Source organism: Argiope bruennichi, chromosome 5 (genome assembly GCF_947563725.1).
Source record: "Argiope bruennichi chromosome 5, qqArgBrue1.1, whole genome shotgun sequence".
Taxonomy (NCBI): Eukaryota; Metazoa; Arthropoda; class Arachnida; order Araneae; family Araneidae; genus Argiope; species Argiope bruennichi.
The window spans coordinates 68,538,434-68,560,327 of record NC_079155.1 but is presented as its reverse complement, the minus strand read 5'-3'; the positions used below and the strand labels follow the sequence as shown (position 1 = coordinate 68,560,327).

The window sequence follows — 21,894 nt, the reverse complement described above, 5'->3', positions numbered from 1 at the left end:
TCGGTTGATGACTTTCTTTTTTTTAATATAAAAAGGTTGGTTAGCAAATGTTCTAGTTAAAAATGAAATTGTTCGATTATTAAAGTATGAAGTGAGTTACGAGTTTCAATGAATTTTTACTGGCACGAGAGATAATTAATTATATCATGACAAAATTATGGCTAAAAGAGAAGCAAGTAGCTTTGATTTTTATAAAATATTAATCTACTTTGGCTTTTAATTAATTCTGCGAAAAATTGCAGTGTGTTTAATTTTAATGAAGTCCCTGATACATAATTTGATGTTCATGATTAAATCAAAAAATTTTTAAGCATCAACTTGCTTCAAATATTAAAGGCATGCTATTTTAATAACATTACTCTTATTTTTTTATTCTATGTATGAGTCTTCTTAATGGAAACGATCTCCATGGTATAGTACAATTAAACCGATAAATCTCTGAGTAATCTGTTTCAAAATACACGTTGCTTTTGCAGTATTATGATTGCACCTTTTTATTCTTCATGTATATTCTGCAGATAATTAGTAGTAACTTTCTTAGTTTTTAACTATGGAAATAAATCACACAATTAAATAAAATACTGGAACAATGAAAATGGTTTGAATTCCACTGCAATATTAAGATCTATTGTTAAGAATTGCACAAAAATTTTTTTTAATTATAAAATTTTAGTAAAATTGGTATAATTAATAAGATAATTTTTTCAATTTTTATTTGTGTAATGAAATAATTTTTGTATTAATATTTTTTGGAAATTATAGTGGGAAAAAAGTAAACATTTTTACTTATTTTTGATTAATTAAAATTTTTAAAAACCGCACTCAGAGTTGGACATTTTCACCCTTCAAAAGATATTTTTATCTTATAAATTGGTAAATTTTATGTTAAACTGTCTGTAGAATATCAACACGCGCAAAGTAATACCCATTCTCTCTTTTTTATTACTAGAAATGGAAACTAAACAAATGAATTAATTTGTTAGCTGTTATAAAATTTTGGGTTGTTCGAGTGTTGAGTATATTAAGTAAAAAAGTGCAAGAGGCAGATTTGAAATCTTCTACACAAATCATAGAATTAGATGCAAAAGTGTTTATTTTTTCTAGCGGATTTAAAAAAAAATAGCTTTATCAATATTCATGAAGAATAATCTGACACAGTTATCTAGAAAACTTATACAAAAAAAAAGAGAATTTATTTTTCTGTCTAAAAGGAAACAATATTTTATTTAAAAACAACAACATCATTGCACAATTGAGACCATGAAAATGATTATAATACAAAACATGCGTCATAGAAATGATAAAATTTAACAGAATCATCAATCTGATTCAAAGCCTAAGCACCTTAGGTAAGCATTTAGAACTCTATACGTATAAATTCTTTAAAGTTGATGAAATTAACCATATTAGACTAAATTATAAATCATAGAGAGGCAATAGAATGAAATAAAGATTACAGTTTTTTAAAATAATTATTTTATTATTCTTCAAATTTTGCTGTCATTCATTTGATTAGAAATACTGCTCTTTTTGTCCTTAATTTCCGGCACAACCCAGAATGGATCATCCAAATACATTTGTTTGTCGTCAACAGGATCGAATATTTGTAGTCGCAAAAAGATTCCTAAAATAAAAAGATGGAGAGTTTTAAAAATGATGTTTTATTTTCATATCTAAAATACACAACTCCTGCATAAATTCGCAGTTTATAATTTTGAAGATAAGAATGTTTTTTATTAGTCATAGCATATTTTCTGATCAACGACTAATAAAAATAATTTTATAATGAAAAAGATTCTACTTATGAATAAAATGCGAGTGCTAAAACAATTTCTTTTTGAAAATTTCTCGCCAAATAGAATAATTCTGTCAGTTTTTATTGCTATCTTTAAAAATCGTTAGTTAGTATTTCATGTGGCAATCGATGATAGTGAAATTTTGGTGAGTTTTATTTATTTTGGACAATTGACACAATTTTGCCTTCCTTCGAACTTTACTAACCTTTTACTATTTCTTGTGACCATCCAAGATGGCTAACTCTTGGCGAGCTTTTTGGACGATTGACTCGATTTTGACATGTCTGGCAAGAAATCTTAACCTGTACTTAAATCTTGCCTATTCTATAAAAAACAAATCACTTGTGATATACTGCAGTTTTAAATGCAGGGCTACTTGAGTTTTATAGAAATAATAATATAATTAGAAACTAGTATTAAAGTAGAAATTTTAACTCCCATTGTGACGATAGTGGATAATTTTTCTAATAATATTAAACTTAAAATCCAGCAGATGCAAAAAAAAAAAAAAAAAAAAAAAAAAAAAAAAAGCGGTTTCTCAGTAATTAAACAAATATTTAATAACTTTTTCCAAGAAATTAAGTTTGAAATTTTTTTTATAACCAGGGTAATACACAAAATCCATATAAATGTAAAAGTAATAAAAATACAAAATGAAATTTAACTATTGAGTCTTTAATGCATATCAAGGCGATTTTTGATCTCAAAATCCAACAAAGCAGCAAACTCTCTGGCTTCCATTATAGATGATTACACTTTAAGTTCTTATCTGAATGTGACACTCGCATAAGAAATATATGTTACCCTATAATCTTTCTTCATAAGCAATAAAGTCATTTTTAATAACAGATTTTCATTAATGCAATAAAAAGAATATTTTTAATTTTCTAACTTTCAGTTTTTAATATATAATTCATCACTAAAAGTGTTATGGAATCTAAAACAAATTTTTCTTAAATTCATTACCAGGTGGCACCACTAGTATGGAATCGAAATTTATGTATATTAATGGATTTAGTGATAATGAAATGGATTTAGTGATTTTGAAAACATAAAATTAGAGTAATTTCATCGGGACTCCAATTCTAACGCTATAAATGAAAGAATTAAAAAAAAATCATTTACAAAAATTCATTCTTTATAAGCATTAAAGAAAGAAAGCTAAATACAAGCTATAAAACTAAAACTGCAGAAATAGTATTCGTTGACATAAGCGTGACTATATAAATTTTTATTTTTTGACATACATTCATCTTCTATTTCTGTAATAAATATAGAGTAAGATATTTCATGATTTATACACTTGGTAAAGTAAGACTTATTCAGTTATGATCAGCTTAATCATATGACACCACTAATTTGAAAAATAGTAATAAAAAATGCAAAAAATCCCCCTTCCTAAAAACTTTTTGACATCTAGAAATGTTTACTTATCTCTAGAATTTTATTTAGCGGGGAAAATATGAAACCTTGCTGAAAAGAAAAAAAACATCACCCGAAACTCTCAGTTAAACGTCAAAGATGTTAAAGTTTGAAAATAAAGTTGTTAAAGTACGAAAAACATTTAAAGTTTATAAACGGGTATTGGATTACTTGGGAGTAACAAATATTATAGAGTTGCGATGACATAAACATTGTAAACATTTACGCAAGTCATTTTATTTTATTAGATTTGCTAAATTAAATATATTTGGCAGACTTAGGGGTGAGGAGAGTTTTCGAGCAATATTATCGAGAACATCCGTAAATTAAATTAAATAATAAAATAACTTTTGTATATACAAAATCGGAGTTTGCTCAAATTTCATCTTTAAAAACTGGAATTCACTTTTGAACTCTCATTTTATATTTCATTAAATACCCAATCATAACTAACATGCCATTTTTTTACATCATTTATAAATTTTGTCGAACTCGGTACTTGTCAGTAGCAGAATCTGATTGACTGATTTTATAACCTCAATCAGTTTTGACTGATTTCACTGCTTACAGTAGAATTCCCATTTAACGAAATCTTCTATAGAGCCGTAACTTACAAATGTTATTTACTATCCACATACAGAAGTTACTTTTTATATAAGTATCCATATACAGAAGTTACTTTTTATATAAAATATGCAAAAAACAATACAGAATTAATCTGAATCAGTGTATAATGTAGAAGCTAATGTTGTAGTATAAATAAAACATTGACTTATTAAAAAACGATTTGAAAACATTGTATTTAGGAAGCGCATATTGCTGCTGCATCCAAATCATAAATTATAATATGTAGAAATATCAGAATTGAGAAAACTATCGTGAATAAATAAAAAAGTTAAGATAAATATGAAACTGGCCAGGAAATTTTATCGAAGCTCATTTCCAGACCAAGATTCAAACCAAGCGTCTTTTCTCGGTGAGATTTCTGAACTTCATCCAAAAATTGACCCCTCTTGCTTCAAAAATTGAGAGGTTCCGAAGGATCAAGAATTAATAAAAACATTAAATCCAAAGATACAAATTCAATAAAAACGCATCGTAAGCCGACGTAAATTAAATAGATCTCTTTCGTATTCATTTAGTGTATTGTAAATCATTAATCGAGGATTTTGTCTTTCCTTTGATAATAAACTTGTTTAACTATTACAATAAGAGTTTACTGTATCGATTCGTGAACCATGGGAGGTCCGTGGGTCAAGATTGATTCATATATATCTACTATTTCTTGCTTTTCAGGAACGTATCGGTCTCATGGTATTTTTCGAATCATTCGCGGTCAACTTTTGGACGAAAGTCAGGGCCCCATCGTAGAAAAAAATATTGTTGGTTTGAATCCCTGTTTGTAGATATCCTTTAACAAAATCTTCAGACTGGATTCATTTTAAACTTAACTTTTTCGTTAATTCACACTGATTTCCAAGTCATACTACAATTCTATTATTTCTGTAAAATAAATATTCCAGCTTTTTTCCCTAGACTTTTTATTTGTCAAATTTCTAACAAAATAAACTAAATCGATGGACGTGGAAATTCGCAGCATCTGAAAGACACGGGAATTGTTGAAGAAGTTATAATTTGGCTTGGTTTGGAATTTTATGGCTTAGAAACAATATGTAGGTTATACTAAACCAAACAAATTCTTTCTCTAATACAAAGCTCAATAACAACAACAAAACCCGGTTTCAAATAAAATGATTCGAAATAATCATTGATAAGGTGATAATAAAGTACAAAAGGCCATAATAAAACCTCAAAAGTGAATTCGAAACATGTACAAGCGGTAACTGAAAAAACGGAATTATTTAAATATATCAAATAAAGTTTGGGATATCACGACTACAAGTATGGTTTGGAGTCAAGCTTTTGCTTCAATCGGGTGGGAAAAACCCATTTAAAACACAAATTCAGTTTTGGATACTGTTAACCGCAACGCCAGGGAATAATCGCCAAAAATCTCGCCAAGGATGACACTATGAATTCATTAAAAATGGTATATGGTAATGCCAAAGGTTAATACTTTGTAACTATTGCACGCCAATACTATGCAAAGCGTTCTCGCAATAGCGCCTTTATCGCGAGAAAGTATTGGGTTAGAGTTTTTTCAAATCTCACTGAAACGGCCAGTTGATGTAAAGACAATCCTTTATTTGTTTCTTCAAATCGCAAGTAGATATGGTTGTCTCTAAAAATAGAGATTTTAGCGCCCTTGTCGGCTCTTTCAAGAAAGATTTGTCTAATTTTCTCCATGCAGACGAAGATTTTGCGTTTCCTGAAAATTTTAAGGAGGTGGATATTGCAAAATGTTATGAAATATATAGAAGGCATTACAAGGGCGTATTAATATGTAAATGAAGAAGTTGTTAAAAATCTTCTATTGCAGTTTCAAGAAATTGTGACAGAGTGTCTGTTTCAGTTCTTGACAAAAGCTTGAATATTTTTTTTTTTATAAAAAAGTGTGTTTTTGCTATATTAAACCTGCACAACTTATAGACCTTTTTACAGTTTCGATACGCATCAAGGTTAATAAAATGGATAGGTAAGTTTCATAATTTTTGTTTCTGTTTTTTTGTAACTTAATTCTAAAATTTAAACGGAAATTTTAAAATTGTTTTTAAGTCAAATAATTACATTTTGTTACATATGTTAGGAGTATTGTTTGTTTTTAGTTCAAGAACCATCGAAATCGACAATTTTTCAAATATCTAACTAAACGATAAATCTTGTTGAGTTTTTGTACAGAAATTAAATCACCTCTGTACGATTCTCAGGATCATTTATCTTATTATTATGTAATCTTTTATTATCTCGCATATTTTGAGTGTATTTCTGTGATATATAGTATTCACTTTGCGAATAAAATTGTTTTTATTTTTCTCATTTATATATGTTTAATTGGATGCAATTGTCATTAGGATCTAATAATTAGGTTCAGGTTCAGCTTTCCGTATCAAAAACTTAACCTAAAAATATGATTTTCATTTCAAAATTTTAGCTTTTCAAATTATGCTTAACGTGCATATTTATAATGCAATAATTAATTTTTTATAATGTAGAGTTATATTCCTCCCTCTCTTCTTAAAGCTGGAAAGATGACAGCTTTGGCTGCAAACGAATATCAAAAGTTCATACTTTTGATTTCTTGTTTGCCTATTGACTTTTCTTAATTGTTCATTAATGTGTACATACGGAAAAATATTAATAATTATTATCATTATTGACGCTATCAAAATGTATAGCTTTAAAAAAAAACTGTCTGCAATAATTTTGATTGCTGAATCAGCATTACAGCCAAGATTTGTTTTTATTCTAGTTTCAGCTGTCTGGGGATTATTATTTTTATTTTACGGCGTCTGAATGTGATTTGAAGGAAGGGGGTGTAAATGCGTAAGAATGGCGATAAAAAACACCTGCTGAGCAATTACCATACTTTGTGCTCAAAAGTATTTATTCTATTTGAATGACTGATATTCATTTCAGTTACTAGAACTACAATTACTCGATGTCCATTTCAAAGCTGGTTTTTTATTGCATCCAATTACAAAAATTCTGAAATTAAAAATCTTTTCTTGCCTGTTATTAATCCGGTCAAAATAGCCACTAGCATGACTTCTATTACGTAGAGAAATTGGAAACATGCCTGCATCGGTGCCGTTCTTGCAAGACCCGGAGCTACATCCGGAGAATATTTCAATATCTCCATCAATTCACTGGAATTGTGCATTGGTGCCATGGCTGGGTATAACTTGTACAAACTGAAATGGAAGTAAACATTAATGCTAGAACTGATTTTAGTTATTTCGGATAAAGCAGTGTTAATTGGTTAATAGCACGTCGTCTGCAGCGTGAATCACCAGCGATTCATATTTATCATTAATTAGTTGATGTCTACAATTAAGAGATACTAAAGAGGGTGTTATCTAATAGAGATAATTCGAATCACTAGCGTAAATCACAGTGTTGAGCTTGTTAGGCATAGTGATGTGATTATAATTAAGGATGCGATTTTAAAATGTTTAAAAATTAAGAATCAGAATGAACGTTATTAAGGTCAGAACGAAGTGAAATTGGTTTTGAATAGAAGCAACGAAATTTTATTTCCTAAAGGGAAGAAAAGGCCAACAATGCCTTTCCCCTGATTGAACAATTCAAGGAAAAGAGGTTGGTGGATCCCCGACCCCTGATTTTTCTTTTCTGATGCTACCAAGAATTTTATCTTGTTCGTCATTTTGCGTGCCTAATTAACCAGTCTGTTTATTATGGAAGCATAATTTAAAATAATACTTTCATTTGGTATGATAAGATGTAGTTCGTCAAAATTGATTAACCTTACCAAATTAATGGCAATAATACAATGGACGAACTGCTCGCCAAAGGTGGCTAGAAAATTAATGAAATTACAGTAGAAAGTTATGCAGCATTTTAATGAAAATATTACTTTTTATTAAATGAATTATTTAAATAATATGCAGGAATAAAAACAAATTATAAATGCAGATAATAAAACGTTCTTTTTTAATTTATACAAGTTTTAACTTTATGTGTAAAATACGAAGTTCAATGAAAAATCTATTAGCAAAATTTATCGAAAATTTGTTATCTGCAACAAATTTGAATGCAATATATTTTTTTAATCGATACACAAGTGAAAATACTTGTTTTTTTTGTTTTTTTTTGTGCGATTTAAATGCTTCTAAAATTATTTTTGAAGTATATCAAATTGAAACAAAAGTAATCACATGTTCAAACAATCTATTACTTAATACCATTTGAATTAGAAATTAAAAAAAAAGGAATTAGAAGAATCAAAATAAATTACCATTAAAAAAATTAAGGTTTTTTCAATAACATTTAGGAATTAATTCTAGGAAACTTCTAAGTTATTTTTAATGAATTATATGGTTATAAAAACATTTAAACTGTTTTTGAGATTAAATATTCACATTTCCTTTTTTTTTCATTTCCGTGTCTTAAATTAAATTAAAAAAATGAAAAGCAATCTCGGATAAAGAAAGCTTTTCTAGACATTTTTTTCCTGGGTGAAATTTTTTTTAATTCTTAGAACTTTCAATGTTAGCTATAAAGTCATCTGTATTAATTTTACCGCCATTTTGCTAAAGCACTTAGTACTTTTAGTTATTTTGGCTGAAGATGCGTTTAACAAAATCAGTTTTTCTAAAACATTTGAAAGAAATATTGTTTCTTTATCTATTTATTTATAATTAATTTTAAGTATGAATGAAATATAGGAACACTTAGCTAATTAAGAAGCAAATTAGAAGAAATTTTTATTTTCTATCAAATTTGCCATTTTATGCTATTAAACATTGAATTTGTTTGAAAGTGAAGCAATTTATTAAATGGCTTAACTAATTCATTTGATGGTACAGCACTTTAATAAATGATTAATTCTTAGTTTTAAATTTGCTGATTATATTCCTTTAAGCATCAAGGAAATTCCTTTTTTACATTATAAATTCTTTTTAAAGTATTCATACTGTTTTGGAGATTTAATTTGATTATTTTGTTTCTTTATATATTTCAAACGATTTACAACTTTTCTCTTTCATATTTTTTAATTAAATATAACTTTTAATAAAAAATTATTTGAATCCTAAAGGAGTAATAGTAGTAAATAACACTCATAATCGTTTGATTAAATATCAAACGAACATTTTTAGAAAAAAACTTTTAATTTAATTTATCTGAGAGTAATTAAACTGTCTTTTCTTATAGTTTTTAAATCCTTTTCAATTTCATTACTGTTTATAATCACTAAATGTAAATTTCAACAATCATCAGTAATTAGATAAGCAATTTTAAAATAAATTGACTTTCCGCTGTTTTTAATTAAATTCAGTAGAATATTAGTTTAATAAAAAAATATGCCATAAAGTGAGGAAATCGTCTTTTTAAATCGTTTGAAATTAACTGGATTAATTTTGAAAAGTTTCCAGATTAATTGCAGAAACATTCTATTAACTCTAATAATAATAAATTTCATTTATAGTTATAGTCTTGCTCTGATGAGTCGATGACTGTGACGTAAGAGCTGAGGAACGAATATATTTTATAAAGTTAGGAGACAGACGTGAATCAAAGCTTGCTATATCTGGTTGTGTTACGCCTTTTCATAACATCAAATTAAAAATAATATGAATAATTTTTAAAAAAAATTTGAATTGCAAAAATTTGAATTTAAAATTGCAAGTTACTTTATTGTAATCAGTATACTGAAATTTAAGAAGCTACAAATTTCGATCTTGTAATTGTGAGTATTAAGGTTAGAAATATGAACAGTATGGTATGTTTAAATATAACATTTTACGCTGTTTTATAATACAGAAAATGCAACATACTATTTATGAGAAGATAGTTAAAAACTAAAAACCAATAATTATGGCATCATGCTCATAATGGAATACTTATTGTTCAGGGCAGAAAATGTACTAATTGGATCTATATATTACTATAGTAGTTTTAAAATAAAATGCAAATTTAGTTATATATATTTGAAGACTGAAAATGGTTAACAATGTAAATATAATAAAAAATTCAATGAATAATTTTTAGAGTATCAAATGAGCGAAGTTTTATAAGCTGGAATATACCTTGTTATTTAGTAATTCCAGAGTATGTGAAGGCTGCTTGCATAATTTACAACTTTTAGCCCTCCTTTAAAATTCTGGATTATAAAATCTCAAAAATTTGGCATAAAGAAAACTTTAAATATATTTTCTACAGACTATCGAAAATTTTATCAAATATTAACATTAAATTATTTAATTAGATTAATAAAAAACAAGAGATTTTAAGAGAAAACGAAACACGAATATATTCACCGAAACAAAAACTAGTGATTTTTTTTCTTACAACTTTTGATGTATATTTTCGGAAATTCTTGATTTACTTTTTATTATATTCTTTTCAGAAGCTGTGATATCTTATTTTTTTTTTACCTTCTTTTTTTCTATTATTTCCAACATATATTTGTTCACATTTCTTCTCAATTCTTAACGCTGTTTTATGTTTCCAAAAACATCTTGTTTTTCTATTTAGTTCTATTTTTATGTTGATTTTACAACAGCTTTTATTTAACTAATTTCTTTCATATCAGTATTTTTCATTTCTTTCATATTGGCAATCGAACTTTCATACTTTTCCTGTCGTGCTAAAGTACCGAAATTCTGTACGGTTGCTTTTTCTAATTATAAAACTCTATTTTAATATTTTTAGAACTCAATTATCATTTATTATTGATGAATTATTATAATATTTCATATATGAATTATATAATATATATAAATAAATTATTATAATTCATTTTTATTTTTTCATATTGGCAATCGGGCTTTTATTCGTTTCCTTATGTACTAGAGGATTGAAATTTCATGCAGTTGCTTTTTTCGATAACAAAACGCTATTTTAATATTTTAAAAAATTAATTATCAATTAATTTAAATTTAATTTTGATTCCAGATGAAAGGTATCATTTTATATAAAATTTTAGAATACCTTATCTCAAGATTTTATAGTAATTATAATAAGGAATCATATATTACGGATTGATACATAAAAATATTAGAATACATTTTCATTTAATATTCTAAAATGCAGATAATAATTATTTTATCAAATTTTGAGTCAATGAAAAGCCGTAATTTAAGTGTAAACAATTCAGCAATTGGAAATCATCTGAATACACGTCTTCAGATTTAGTTATTTTCTGAAAACAATACAGAAATGCAAGTTTGTATTGTTTCAAAATTATTTATAGAATTATAGGCAGTCTGTAACAAGTTCAGTCCGGTTAAAAGCTATAGTTAGACACAATTCATAAGAATAAACTAGAAATCTATCAAATAGTAGTTGTTTCCCGATTACATTGCTGCATTCATATAATACCTACATGATTTTTTTTTCCTTTTTCAGTAAAGTAGTAATACAGCTAGCTGCGAAGAATGAATGGGTATTTTTAACTTTTGCTTGTATATACTTCAAGGGTTATCATTTTAAACTTTGAAGATTTAGAAACAAGGATTACAAAAATTTTATCATGACTTATCCTTGTAAAAATGATAAGATATATTTTTCGGCTGTTACACTTTTTCTTATCAGTAGCCTAAAAAGAAAAGTGTAACCAAGTGTAATGAACCTAAATAATGTTTCAAATGCACTTACTCACATTAAGTTTACTCGAATAATTTAACATTAGAATAGTACGCGCGAGTTTGGAAACTATTTAATTTGTCATGACTTCTTATGACCATAAACGTACGTGAAAAAATACTACTAGTGACCATTCAAGATGGTAATAAGATAAAAGATACGAAGTGTATTAGCTATATATGTAATTTATTTAAAAATAATTAAGATATAAAGTCATTCGAAGCGATTATAACATTACAAATGACCATGACTTTCTTGTATTGCCCTATTGTTTTTAATATTAGGTTACAGCATAGAAAACCCATCTCGTAAGTATTTGTCTTCTATTAACAAGAATTTTACAGAACAGCGTTTAAAAATAAAATTTTCTTACTTACCTGTGACCATAGTTTTGCTCATTGGCTATTAAAGCTGCTATAACACCTGTGATTCCAGCAAAAAATCCTGGCAACGCGTGCAGGCTATTAATTCCGCAAGGATCGTATATATTCATTCTAGCAAGGAAAGGCTGCAAGAAAATTATACAATTAATTAAATGGAACTATTTTCTTATAGAGTTTTTAATCATTATTAGAGTCTTTGCACCGGTTTGGAAAATCGTTTAAAATAAATTAATATCTTTAACGTGTAGGATAAAGTCCCTTTTTTGTATTTTATTTTCTATTTTTAATTTTGTAGGTTAATAAATCCATTTTATATTAACTGATGGTATTAATGGTAGTGGTATATACTGAAATGAAATTTAAGCGAGAATTGGGCAGTAATCTAATTTTTTAAACAATAACCTAATAACTTTATATTATTTCGTAGGTGAAATATTAATAATTAATACTTTTATCATGTAAATAATAATTCCTATTGCGTTTCAGTTTTTGTTCTATTAAGAGTAATTTATAAATATATTTTTGCACCATGCATTTTTGTTGTAGTTGCATGCATTTTGTAGAATTTAAAATTCGCCAGTTACACATATTTCGCACGTCCTGATGTTTTTAAAAGGTGAATTTTAGAATTTTAAAAATAGGATTTTAAATATTGGCATTTTTTTAAGATGCTGAATTTTTTATGCATTTACAAAATATATGGGAAAATGTCGAGCTTTTTAGTAGAAAATATATTTGAAGAATTCCTCATAAGAGTATATTTTATAAAGGAGATAAAATTATTAGAGAAAACATGTTTTGTTTCCCGCCAATAGTGTTGGAGTGTCTGACATTAATGTGTCATAATCATTTATTTTGGAGAAACTATTAACATTAATAAATATCACTGATAACAACATTGCAATATTAACACATCATTGCAAAGGATTTTCTTGTCATTTGTAAATTACTTTTCGTATTTAATCACTTATACCGTGCTTTGCTTTTGAAATTCATTTATAGAATTTTTTTATATGGTTCCTTAGTCATATGAAAAGTAAATAAATTTTTCTTTTCAAAAACTGAAAATCTGAAAAAATTAAAAGCTAAAATTGTCTGTTTCAAATTCTTAAAATAAGTTTTCATTTAATAAATGTTTACATTATTGTTTCGAATCGAAATTTGAAGACAGTATATGTTTTAGTGACTGAACGCAGTTATTTTGAAGTATTGATGGATTACACAAATGTATCAATAATTTATTATTGGTAATTAATATTACCAATTGCTATGAAGCAAAACGATTTTAATCTTAAGAATTTTTTTTTCTTTGATATATTCACTGTTATGCAATAAAATAACTTTAGTCACGACTCGATTTACTGATAAATCATCGCAAATTATTTTATTAGGAGACTCGAGATTCGAACCATTTAAAATATTTTTAAAGTGAATGACATTCAAAGTTTTCGTTACTAAATACCCAATATGAGATATTCCATGTTAATTTAGACTGTACAAGCTACCCATCTTCAGGCCACAATTGAATGCTGACATGGCATCAAATGCTGTTTGTGGTTAATAAATGCCCCAATATATAATTAGCTGACAAAAGGCAACAAAATTTTAATCTTAAAAAAAATGTTTATCGTAGTAAAACAACTTTCCTTACAATCAGATGATACTACCTATCGAATTGATGAATCATTGCAAATACCATGAATCATTGCAAAGTATACTATTCAGGGACACCCATGTGATTCGATATATACTTGTTCATAGGTTACTACCTTTTGTGTTGAAAACATCAAAGCTTTGGTCACTAAATGCATGGCAGGAACATCTTATCAAGGGATATTCTATATTAACATCAAATGGCATGAGTCATTATTTACTATATTAGCACAAGATAATATCTCTACGATGTTGTTCAATAATCTAAATGTTGTATAATATCATTTAGATATAATGAGGTATTTTGTGATAATATGGTAATCGATAATGCAATATGGTAAACGATAAGCAATTTATCTAAAAAATCAACACAGGGAATGCATAATTATTAGTAAAGAATGTTTAAGTTATCGGGTCTTTATGAATGAATGAACGAACGATGTATCTTTCCTGCTCACCATATATTCGTGAAACGAATTACTCTTCCTTGGTAAAATAATTAAAATTGCAAAAGAGAAAAAAATGAATGAAAAAAAAATACATAAATTTGCTTCTTACGGCTAAGTAGTTGAATCCGACAACACACAAGGTTCCACCTATGGATCCTATAAGCAATGCTCCGAAGGGCTGTATCATCAAATCAGTACAGGTTCCTATAGCTACACCTCCTGCAAGAGTTGCATTCTGTATCTGACCCTAAGATACGTTAAAATTTAAATGAATTAAAAGAACTGAAAATTATTTTAAAATTTTGGTAACAATTGAGTGTAATTTATGTCGAAAATATATCAATTTCTAGTCTGACCCCCCCCCCTCCAAAAAAAAATTGAACGTATTTTGTATAAACTGTGAAATATGACGAAATATCAATTTTTTTTATCATTTGCATTACGGGTTTATATTATTTCTAATTACAAATGGATAAATAAATAAAACTTTTTAATTTATATTGTTTTGTTATGAAAAGAGTCTTTATCTACACGTCCTCCCCCCGGGGGGCACCTCGAAATGAGGATGAGATGTTTCCGGCATGGTGGTTGGATCTCGCCACCCAGGAGGGTACACTAATAGGTGGGGGATCTGGCTCCTCCCATCGATGACGGGACGTACTTCCTTCGGGGTGGGTTGTACCGTGGCCGGTAACGGCCCTTAGGACTCAATCACAGTTCCCGCCAATGTTGCTGTTGCGGCGGTCCGGTCATTCAGTTTCTATGGTTTAAATCCGTGTGCCTTCGGGAGGGTCGGAGAGTTAGATGGTTGACTTATCTACACGTCCTATTGTTTGACGACGGATTCTAAAACCGTCCGCACTTTTGCGCATGCGTTAGGATGGGTTTAATTCGTCAAAATAGGGGTGAGAGGAAAGATGAAAGGAGAGGATGTTTACACAACAATAAAATAAACTTTGATTACTCGCAGACTGAATTAAAATAATATGGTCAGAAACCACACGATATTCACGAGAAAAAAAATTGAACAAGAAAGTATTTAATAGGGCAAAAATCAAGGCCAAAGAATGACGAAGAATTCCAGAAATGCGCATATTCTTCTGCGTATCTCCCCTTAACAAGATAGAATTATGTGCGCATTTCCAAAATTTACTTTATTGTTAATTGTAAACATCACTTCCTTTCCTCTTACCCTTATTTTGCCGAATTCAACTCATCCTAACGCATGCGCAAATGCGTGGATGGTTTTAGAACCCGCTGGCAAACAGTATATCCAGTAAATTTCGGTTGGCTCTTCCTTCAATTGTAAGCAACTTTTACGCCATCTTATAGTTTTTCCCAGTTTGAAAATGGCCGGTTTTATTTCTTATTTACATTTCACAGGTTTATTTACACATAATATCGAACAGATAATAATATTTGATTTATCATAAATCGGATATTAATTTCAAAATGATATTTATCTTTTATAGCACATTTTTACGCACACGTGTAGAAATTATGCTATAAATGTTTTCTTTTGTTATACATCTCAGTGAACTGAATGAAAGAGAGGTATGCTTTATTATTTTTTTTTATTGATATCCATTTAAGGATTTTATTGCATTTTTTTTCCTAAACAAATGGCAAAACATGCAGCTGTGTTTCATTATTTTCAGTTCCTTAAAAAAAAAATTCTATAAAGAAGACTTTGACGTTAAAAGCAAATACGATAAAACAATAATAGACAAAGAAAAATAATATTTTTGTTAGACATAAAGTAATTTTTGTTGAGATTAAGCAATCTTTCAAATGCTAGTGCAAACAACGATATTGATAAAATAATTTTAATGGAAAAGAAAATTATTATTCGATTTCTCGTATCCAAAAACATTAAAACAAGATATACTCTTTGATATTATTTAATAAGATTTTCTCAAGCGCAAAACCTCTTCATTCAATATTCACATTTTTTACAGATACTGAAATATTAATTTGTTACCGCTTTTCGAAATTCTACGAATATATTACATTTTATCAACGATTATTTTTGCTAAAAGAATTTTGCTTCAATTAAAATGAAGTGAGAATCATCCAATATATATTTTGAAGGGGAAAAATTGAATATTAATTTAGAGAATGTTTGCTTTTTAAAAAAGATATGAAATGGATTATGGAAATGTGTATTTTTTTAAATATTCAATATTTTTTGTACGAAATTTTAAATCGCCAAACTGAAGAAATAATTTTAGTTTTTATTTCTTATACGCCCAAAACAAATATTATAAAAGAGCCATGCAGTCTTATTATGCAAATTTATAATTTAATATATTTATTTTTAAGTTATTTATTATTAATGTGGATTATTATGGGATAATTAATGTGAAAAGACGAAACGTAGAGGTTCTTTTTTAATAAAGTTTCTCTTGCCTCTCATGAAGAATTTTATAAAATTACTTTAATTTTCATTTTCTTAAAGTATACTTCTTTTGATTGGATTTAGTTGTTATTTGGAATTTTTAAAAATAATTTGTATCTATGAATTTAGTAAACATTATTTCTTATCATTCTTTATAAATAATGACAACAAATAAGTCAAGCTGTCTAGGTGATTTAACTATGAATTTAATTAATGTTTCTAATTTTATATAAAAAGAGGGCAAAAAGAATTTAATTTTTAATTTTATTGGAAAATTATTGTAATCATTAAAAAAATAGAAGTCGAAATTCGAAAAACACATTTTTGGCATTCTGTCCGTCTGTCTCTGAATATAACTAAAAAAAAAATTAAGCTAGAAAGATGAAATTTTATATATGACCATCACACCAAATTTGTCGATTGCAAATCAAAATTTCAATCAAATTTTGAATAAAAATCCATTTAGAAGAAGTCTATATGTTTAGCTATTCGAGCACTACGTTAGCCAGAGCTACTACGTTAACTACAAAATGTAAAAAGCTAGATAGGTGAAATTTGCAATTAAATTTAGCATCTAAATTTCAGATCTGTATCGAATTTGGCATCAAATCCATCAAGGTATTGACCATCTGTCAGTTTGTACTTTTGCATGAATGTAAGCGTAATAACTCAAAGTTAATGACTTAAATAATTGAAATTTGGTATTTTGTGACTACAACTTCAATTCTGCGTCAAACTTCAGTTTCAATTGATATTAAAAAAAAGCATCCAAAACAAATATTCACAAATCTAAGCAAGGCATTCGCGAATTTTTCATGCGTTATGCAAAAATTGTTTAAAATGCTCTTTAAAACATAGTGTTAGATCTAGGTACATTAAATTTGGCACATATTTATTTCGTGGGTAGTAAATGCTCACTAAGCAAGGTTACCAAATTTTAATTAGATTTTAATGATAAAAAGGCACCGAAGTTTTAATGGGTTTTTTTCTGTATCTGTTGTGCATATTTCATAAAAAAAGCTTTTTGCCCCATTTTAATACCCCATTTACATTTGTACGACATTGGTTTCTTACCATTGTTAGAAGTGGTAATGACTAAACTGCATTTACATTATGAATTAGTAAAATGCTATTTCATTAAAAAAACAACGGATTTTTTTTTTAGTTTCCGAAATATGAATAGTTTAGGAGAATTCTCACTGAAAAATGAAGACTATCATGTGACTGATTAATTAGAACTAGTTTCGTTCAGTTTAAAAACGTTCAATGTACGTGAGTAACTCGTAATTATGGGCACTTAAAACATTTCTTCAATTGCAAGATATGTTGTTTTTTGCGATTACAAGAAATGTCTTCAGAAAAGTCATATTATCTCTAAAGAATTTTACAATTCCGGAATGTTATCATTATTCGGTGGAACTCAAGTAACCAGATCTTTCGAAAGCCAATTCGAGGCTTCTTTATGATGGCAAGGTGCCAGCATATAGACCATCCTAGTGTGAAATGACGTGGCAAAACATCATTTTCCAGTACGCCCATAGTCAGCGTATATCCCTAATCTCGCTCTAAATTATTTTTACTTTGATGAAGAGTTTATTTAAAGGACAACAGTTCTCAAGTTCCAAAGAAGTGCAACGAACAGTGAAGAAAACTGCGGCAGTTGCAACAAAAGAAGGCGGGCAGTCCGAATTTACATCTTTGTTTTGGCAAGGATAAAAATGAATCCTTGCATTGTAATTATTTCAAAAGAAATACGGAGAAGCGAGTTCTGTTTATGCTGCTTTTTCTTTGACAAAGTACCGTAACTTTTCGAGTGTTCTAGTAACTCGTATTTAACTAAAATCATAAGATTATTTTTTACTTTTTATAAGTTAGTTGACAAAAATCTGTTAGAAAAATTATATCTAGAAGTACATAGTGTCATATAAGTTTAAGATTTCCTATTTGTATTTTAAGAGTCCATGTTATTAATAACAATTCAGAATTTTTACTTGAAAATTCGAAAAACACTCTTCAGAGATACTTGCTCTTACGAATCATTAATGATAAAGCCAAAATAATATTTTTTTTTTCTCTTCAAAAAAAAAAATCTTGCTCAAAATATAAAATCTTATGCATACTTTGAACAAAATGTTACATAACCGGTGAATGCTCTGTTATCTTTGCAACATAAACCGAATCTATTAAATATACGAAAATTCATTTTCCATTAACGCAATTTTTATATGACTGATTTTGTAAAATTTTGAACAAACAATTCTTACCATTGTGAATTTTTTGTCTTTATGCAATAGCGATGATATAGCAAAAGCCATCATGCAACTGCCCAGCAAAGCGAGGAAAGTGTTGATGACACTTCTGTACTGAGCGTCTCCCGTTGATAAACTAGAATTAAAACTGGGCCAAAAGCACCACAGCAATACAGTTCCTGTCAAAAAACAAAAGTTACAGTTAATAGAATTTATTGGTCACAGCTTCAGCATCAGCTTTATTTTATTGAAAATATGAATTTCAATGTTATCCATAAAAAATAATTTAAGATTTTTTTTCCAAACCAAATATGGAAAAGAACCAAATCTGTTTTTTAACTTTCTGCAGTGTTTTAAGAATAAATAAACAGTTTATTTATTCTTGAAAAGGTGTCTTTCCAGAGACTGACGTAAAACGACGTATAGGTAATCATGCATTTTAATAAAATATTTAATTGTTTACATATTTATAAATTATATTGAAAATTTATTAAATTCTTAAAAGATGATCCTGGTATATTACTATATAAAATTTAAACAGTAATTAAATTTTAAAATTGCAAAAATTATCATATAAATGAGGAAAATCGTATTTTTATTTATATTTTAAATGTAAATTACACATTTCTTTCTTACACAAATAATGTGTATGCGTGTCAGCTACAAATAAAAAAAGTACGTGTTTATTTTTACAGCCCCCGCGATACAACGAAAAAGAAAGCCATCGCCATCCATCTTGGCGAAATCTTATGTAGTATTATAGATCTTGGCAAATCTAAATATCGCCAAGAGAACCCATAATTTTGGCATTTCATGCATAATGGAGCTCGGTGATCTTGGCTTAATCCGGAAATCGCCAAATAAATCCAGTTTCTAATACTCGATAACATAAAATCGATGCTTTGCCACTTTTGCCCGTATGAATGGAAGATTTTTATCATTACAATAATTAAGAGAAAATTCAGATCTGTAATAAAATGAAGTTTAATATGAAACAATGAATAGATAAAATAATTAACAGTGTAAAAATAAGACAAGCATAAATGGCTTGTCTTATTTTCACATATAGATTCAAAGGACATCTCTTTTTTTTTTTTTTTTTCTTTTTTTTTAATATTTGGGAATCAATTTAATCGGACTCCAAAAGCATTTTGAAACTCCTTAATAAATTAATATCAAATTAACTCTGGAGTCACTTGCATCAATTGTGGTAGAAACAAAACTTGCTTGTCACGAGTAATGTAACTTAAAAGCGAAATCAGTAAAAAGAATTTCAAAACGAGAAAAAAAGGCCTTTATGATTATGTAGCTTTTAATATAAAGCGTCCATTAAAATGTCCGATTTTATCAATTATAAGTACTGATGATGAAAACAGGGGATGCAGCTGCTTGATCTTGAATGAAATGATTGTTGAAATCCTTTACTTTTTTTTCATATATATTGTTTATATAGGTTAAAATAAAGAAAGGCACTCTTTTTATTAAGTTCTTTTTTCAAACGAATACATTCATTTTAACCTGTTAACCGGGTTAAAATGAATGACCCTAATTAATTTATATTCAATTCGTTTTGCATTGCAATATTTCATCATACCCAGTTAATAGGTTAATTATGGGATAAATTGATTGACGTACTAATGCATTTTATTTCGCTCTCATTTTGAGATTTTTTTGCTTCGCCATTTTTACAGATTCATTTATAGCAGTCTACACCCCCCCCCATACAACTACTTTGCATTTGCTTAAAAATTCGAAAGTTTTTCATTTGATTGTTTTGTGCTCCCCACAGACTACAATTTTCTGTGAAGAATGAAATTACCGAAATAAATTACCTAAAAGAAATAATTTGAAATAATTCTTACCTAGCATGCAAAATATATTAGATTCGTAGCTAGGACTTTCATTTGGATTGTTCTGTACATGAACTTTCCTATCGACAGCATACGCCACGGAGCAGCCAAATATGCCTGCAAACATATGCAAGGACACAGAACCAGCAACGTCTGAAATCTTGAAAAAGAAAAAGAAATACAACTAAAGGAACTTGACATTACTAATAAGTTCTATATTTATTGATATTAATAACTATTGTTGCGAATCTATAACAGTTTTTTTTTTGTCTGGATAATCCAATGCTAAGAAAGAGATTTGCAAATTAAGAAGTACCAAATTCATAATCACTATCATAACTATAAAAATTGTTTTGGAAAATACAAGAATTATGCCCTTTTTTGTCTTAAGAACGGAGATAGTGATTCTTCTAGAGAGTTTCATATAGTACTCTGCTCTATCAGAAGGGTTTATAAACCCGAAGCATTCAATTAGTTGATTTTTTCCGGAGTTGTATTCACCGAGTAAGTTGGTAAATTATTGACGGTGAGAGCATTATTTTTGTTTAATTAACGATTTTCGTCTGCGTTTTAAGTTTCAACAACTGCTGTCCTTTTGTACATTTTGGTTGTATTTCTCATATGTGTTTCGGAATATCTGAATTATTTCATGGAATAAAGCGTCATGTTCCATTATCCAGCTTATTGAATTACATTAATACTTCATCCACCGAACTATTTACGATGGATGTAGCATTTGAAATTATGAATAAGACTAAAGATGATGTACTAGAGATTACGAGAATTAATTTTCCTACATTCAGTTAAATTATATTGACTATTTTGATAGTTTTAAATAAGTGTGGTGGTGTCATTTTCTTTTAACTCGCCTAACAATCTAATTTCATACAAAGCTATTAAGAAATAGTACAGATAATAAAGACTTACATGAAAACCTTTGATGCAAAAGTGCTCGTTTGTCGTGTATATGAGTACTTCGAATAATGTGAATATGATCATCTGCAAAGGGCTGACTTTGCCGAAAACGCCACCAAGTGCAATGACTGCACTTGCTGCACCAAACTCTCCGGTCAGGAGACTACACAAAAAATAATCAATTAACAAATTTGGTCGAAAATAGTCAAAGGAAAACAATATGCATGAAACAAAATGAGAATGGTTAAAGACCGGGAAAATATATTAATAAATATAATAAGGAATATTTCCTCTCTGAACTTTCTCATACGTTTATAAAATAAGAAAATATAGGTATTCAAATCAAAGTGAAGCATTTGATTCAAAATGAGATATTCTACATTTAGTATTTTGATGTAAAAATTTGCCCATAATTTATCCCTTTAACTTATTGTGTTTTTGAGATACTGGTATCATAAAAATGCAGATCGACAATCAACCTTTTAAACGGGTGAAATTTAATATTTTTTACAGATTGTTGTAATAAAACCATATGTCTGATTTAATTTATCTA

The 21,894-nt window shown here is 28.0% G+C and overlaps 2 protein-coding genes across 9 annotated transcripts in view; one reads left to right on the top strand and one right to left on the bottom strand.

Annotated features, from left to right (window-relative positions):
• Positions 1–1,171: 1,171 nt before the first annotated feature.
• Positions 1,172–21,894, bottom strand: part of LOC129968927 (ammonium transporter Rh type A-like) — a 198,703-nt gene continuing 177,980 nt past the window's right edge. For all 8 annotated transcript variants that reach the window (XM_056083279.1, XM_056083282.1, XM_056083278.1 and 5 more), the window contains 7 exons: positions 21,354–21,504; positions 20,439–20,586; positions 18,592–18,755; positions 14,039–14,176; positions 11,822–11,952; positions 6,849–7,030; positions 1,172–1,624 (listed from right to left, as the gene is read on the bottom strand). In XM_056083279.1, coding sequence (XP_055939254.1) covers positions 1,488–1,624; positions 6,849–7,030; positions 11,822–11,952; positions 14,039–14,176; positions 18,592–18,755; positions 20,439–20,586; positions 21,354–21,504 — 1,051 coding nt within the window. In that variant the 3' untranslated portion in view covers positions 1,172–1,487. The remainder of the gene's footprint in view (positions 1,625–6,848; positions 7,031–11,821; positions 11,953–14,038; positions 14,177–18,591; positions 18,756–20,438; positions 20,587–21,353; positions 21,505–21,894) is intronic.
• LOC129968928 (ammonium transporter Rh type A-like) overlaps positions 5,649–21,894 on the top strand; it is a 207,932-nt gene continuing 191,686 nt past the window's right edge. The window contains exon 1 of the mRNA XM_056083284.1: positions 5,649–5,814. The gene's annotated coding sequence lies outside the window, so the exon portion shown is untranslated. The remainder of the gene's footprint in view (positions 5,815–21,894) is intronic.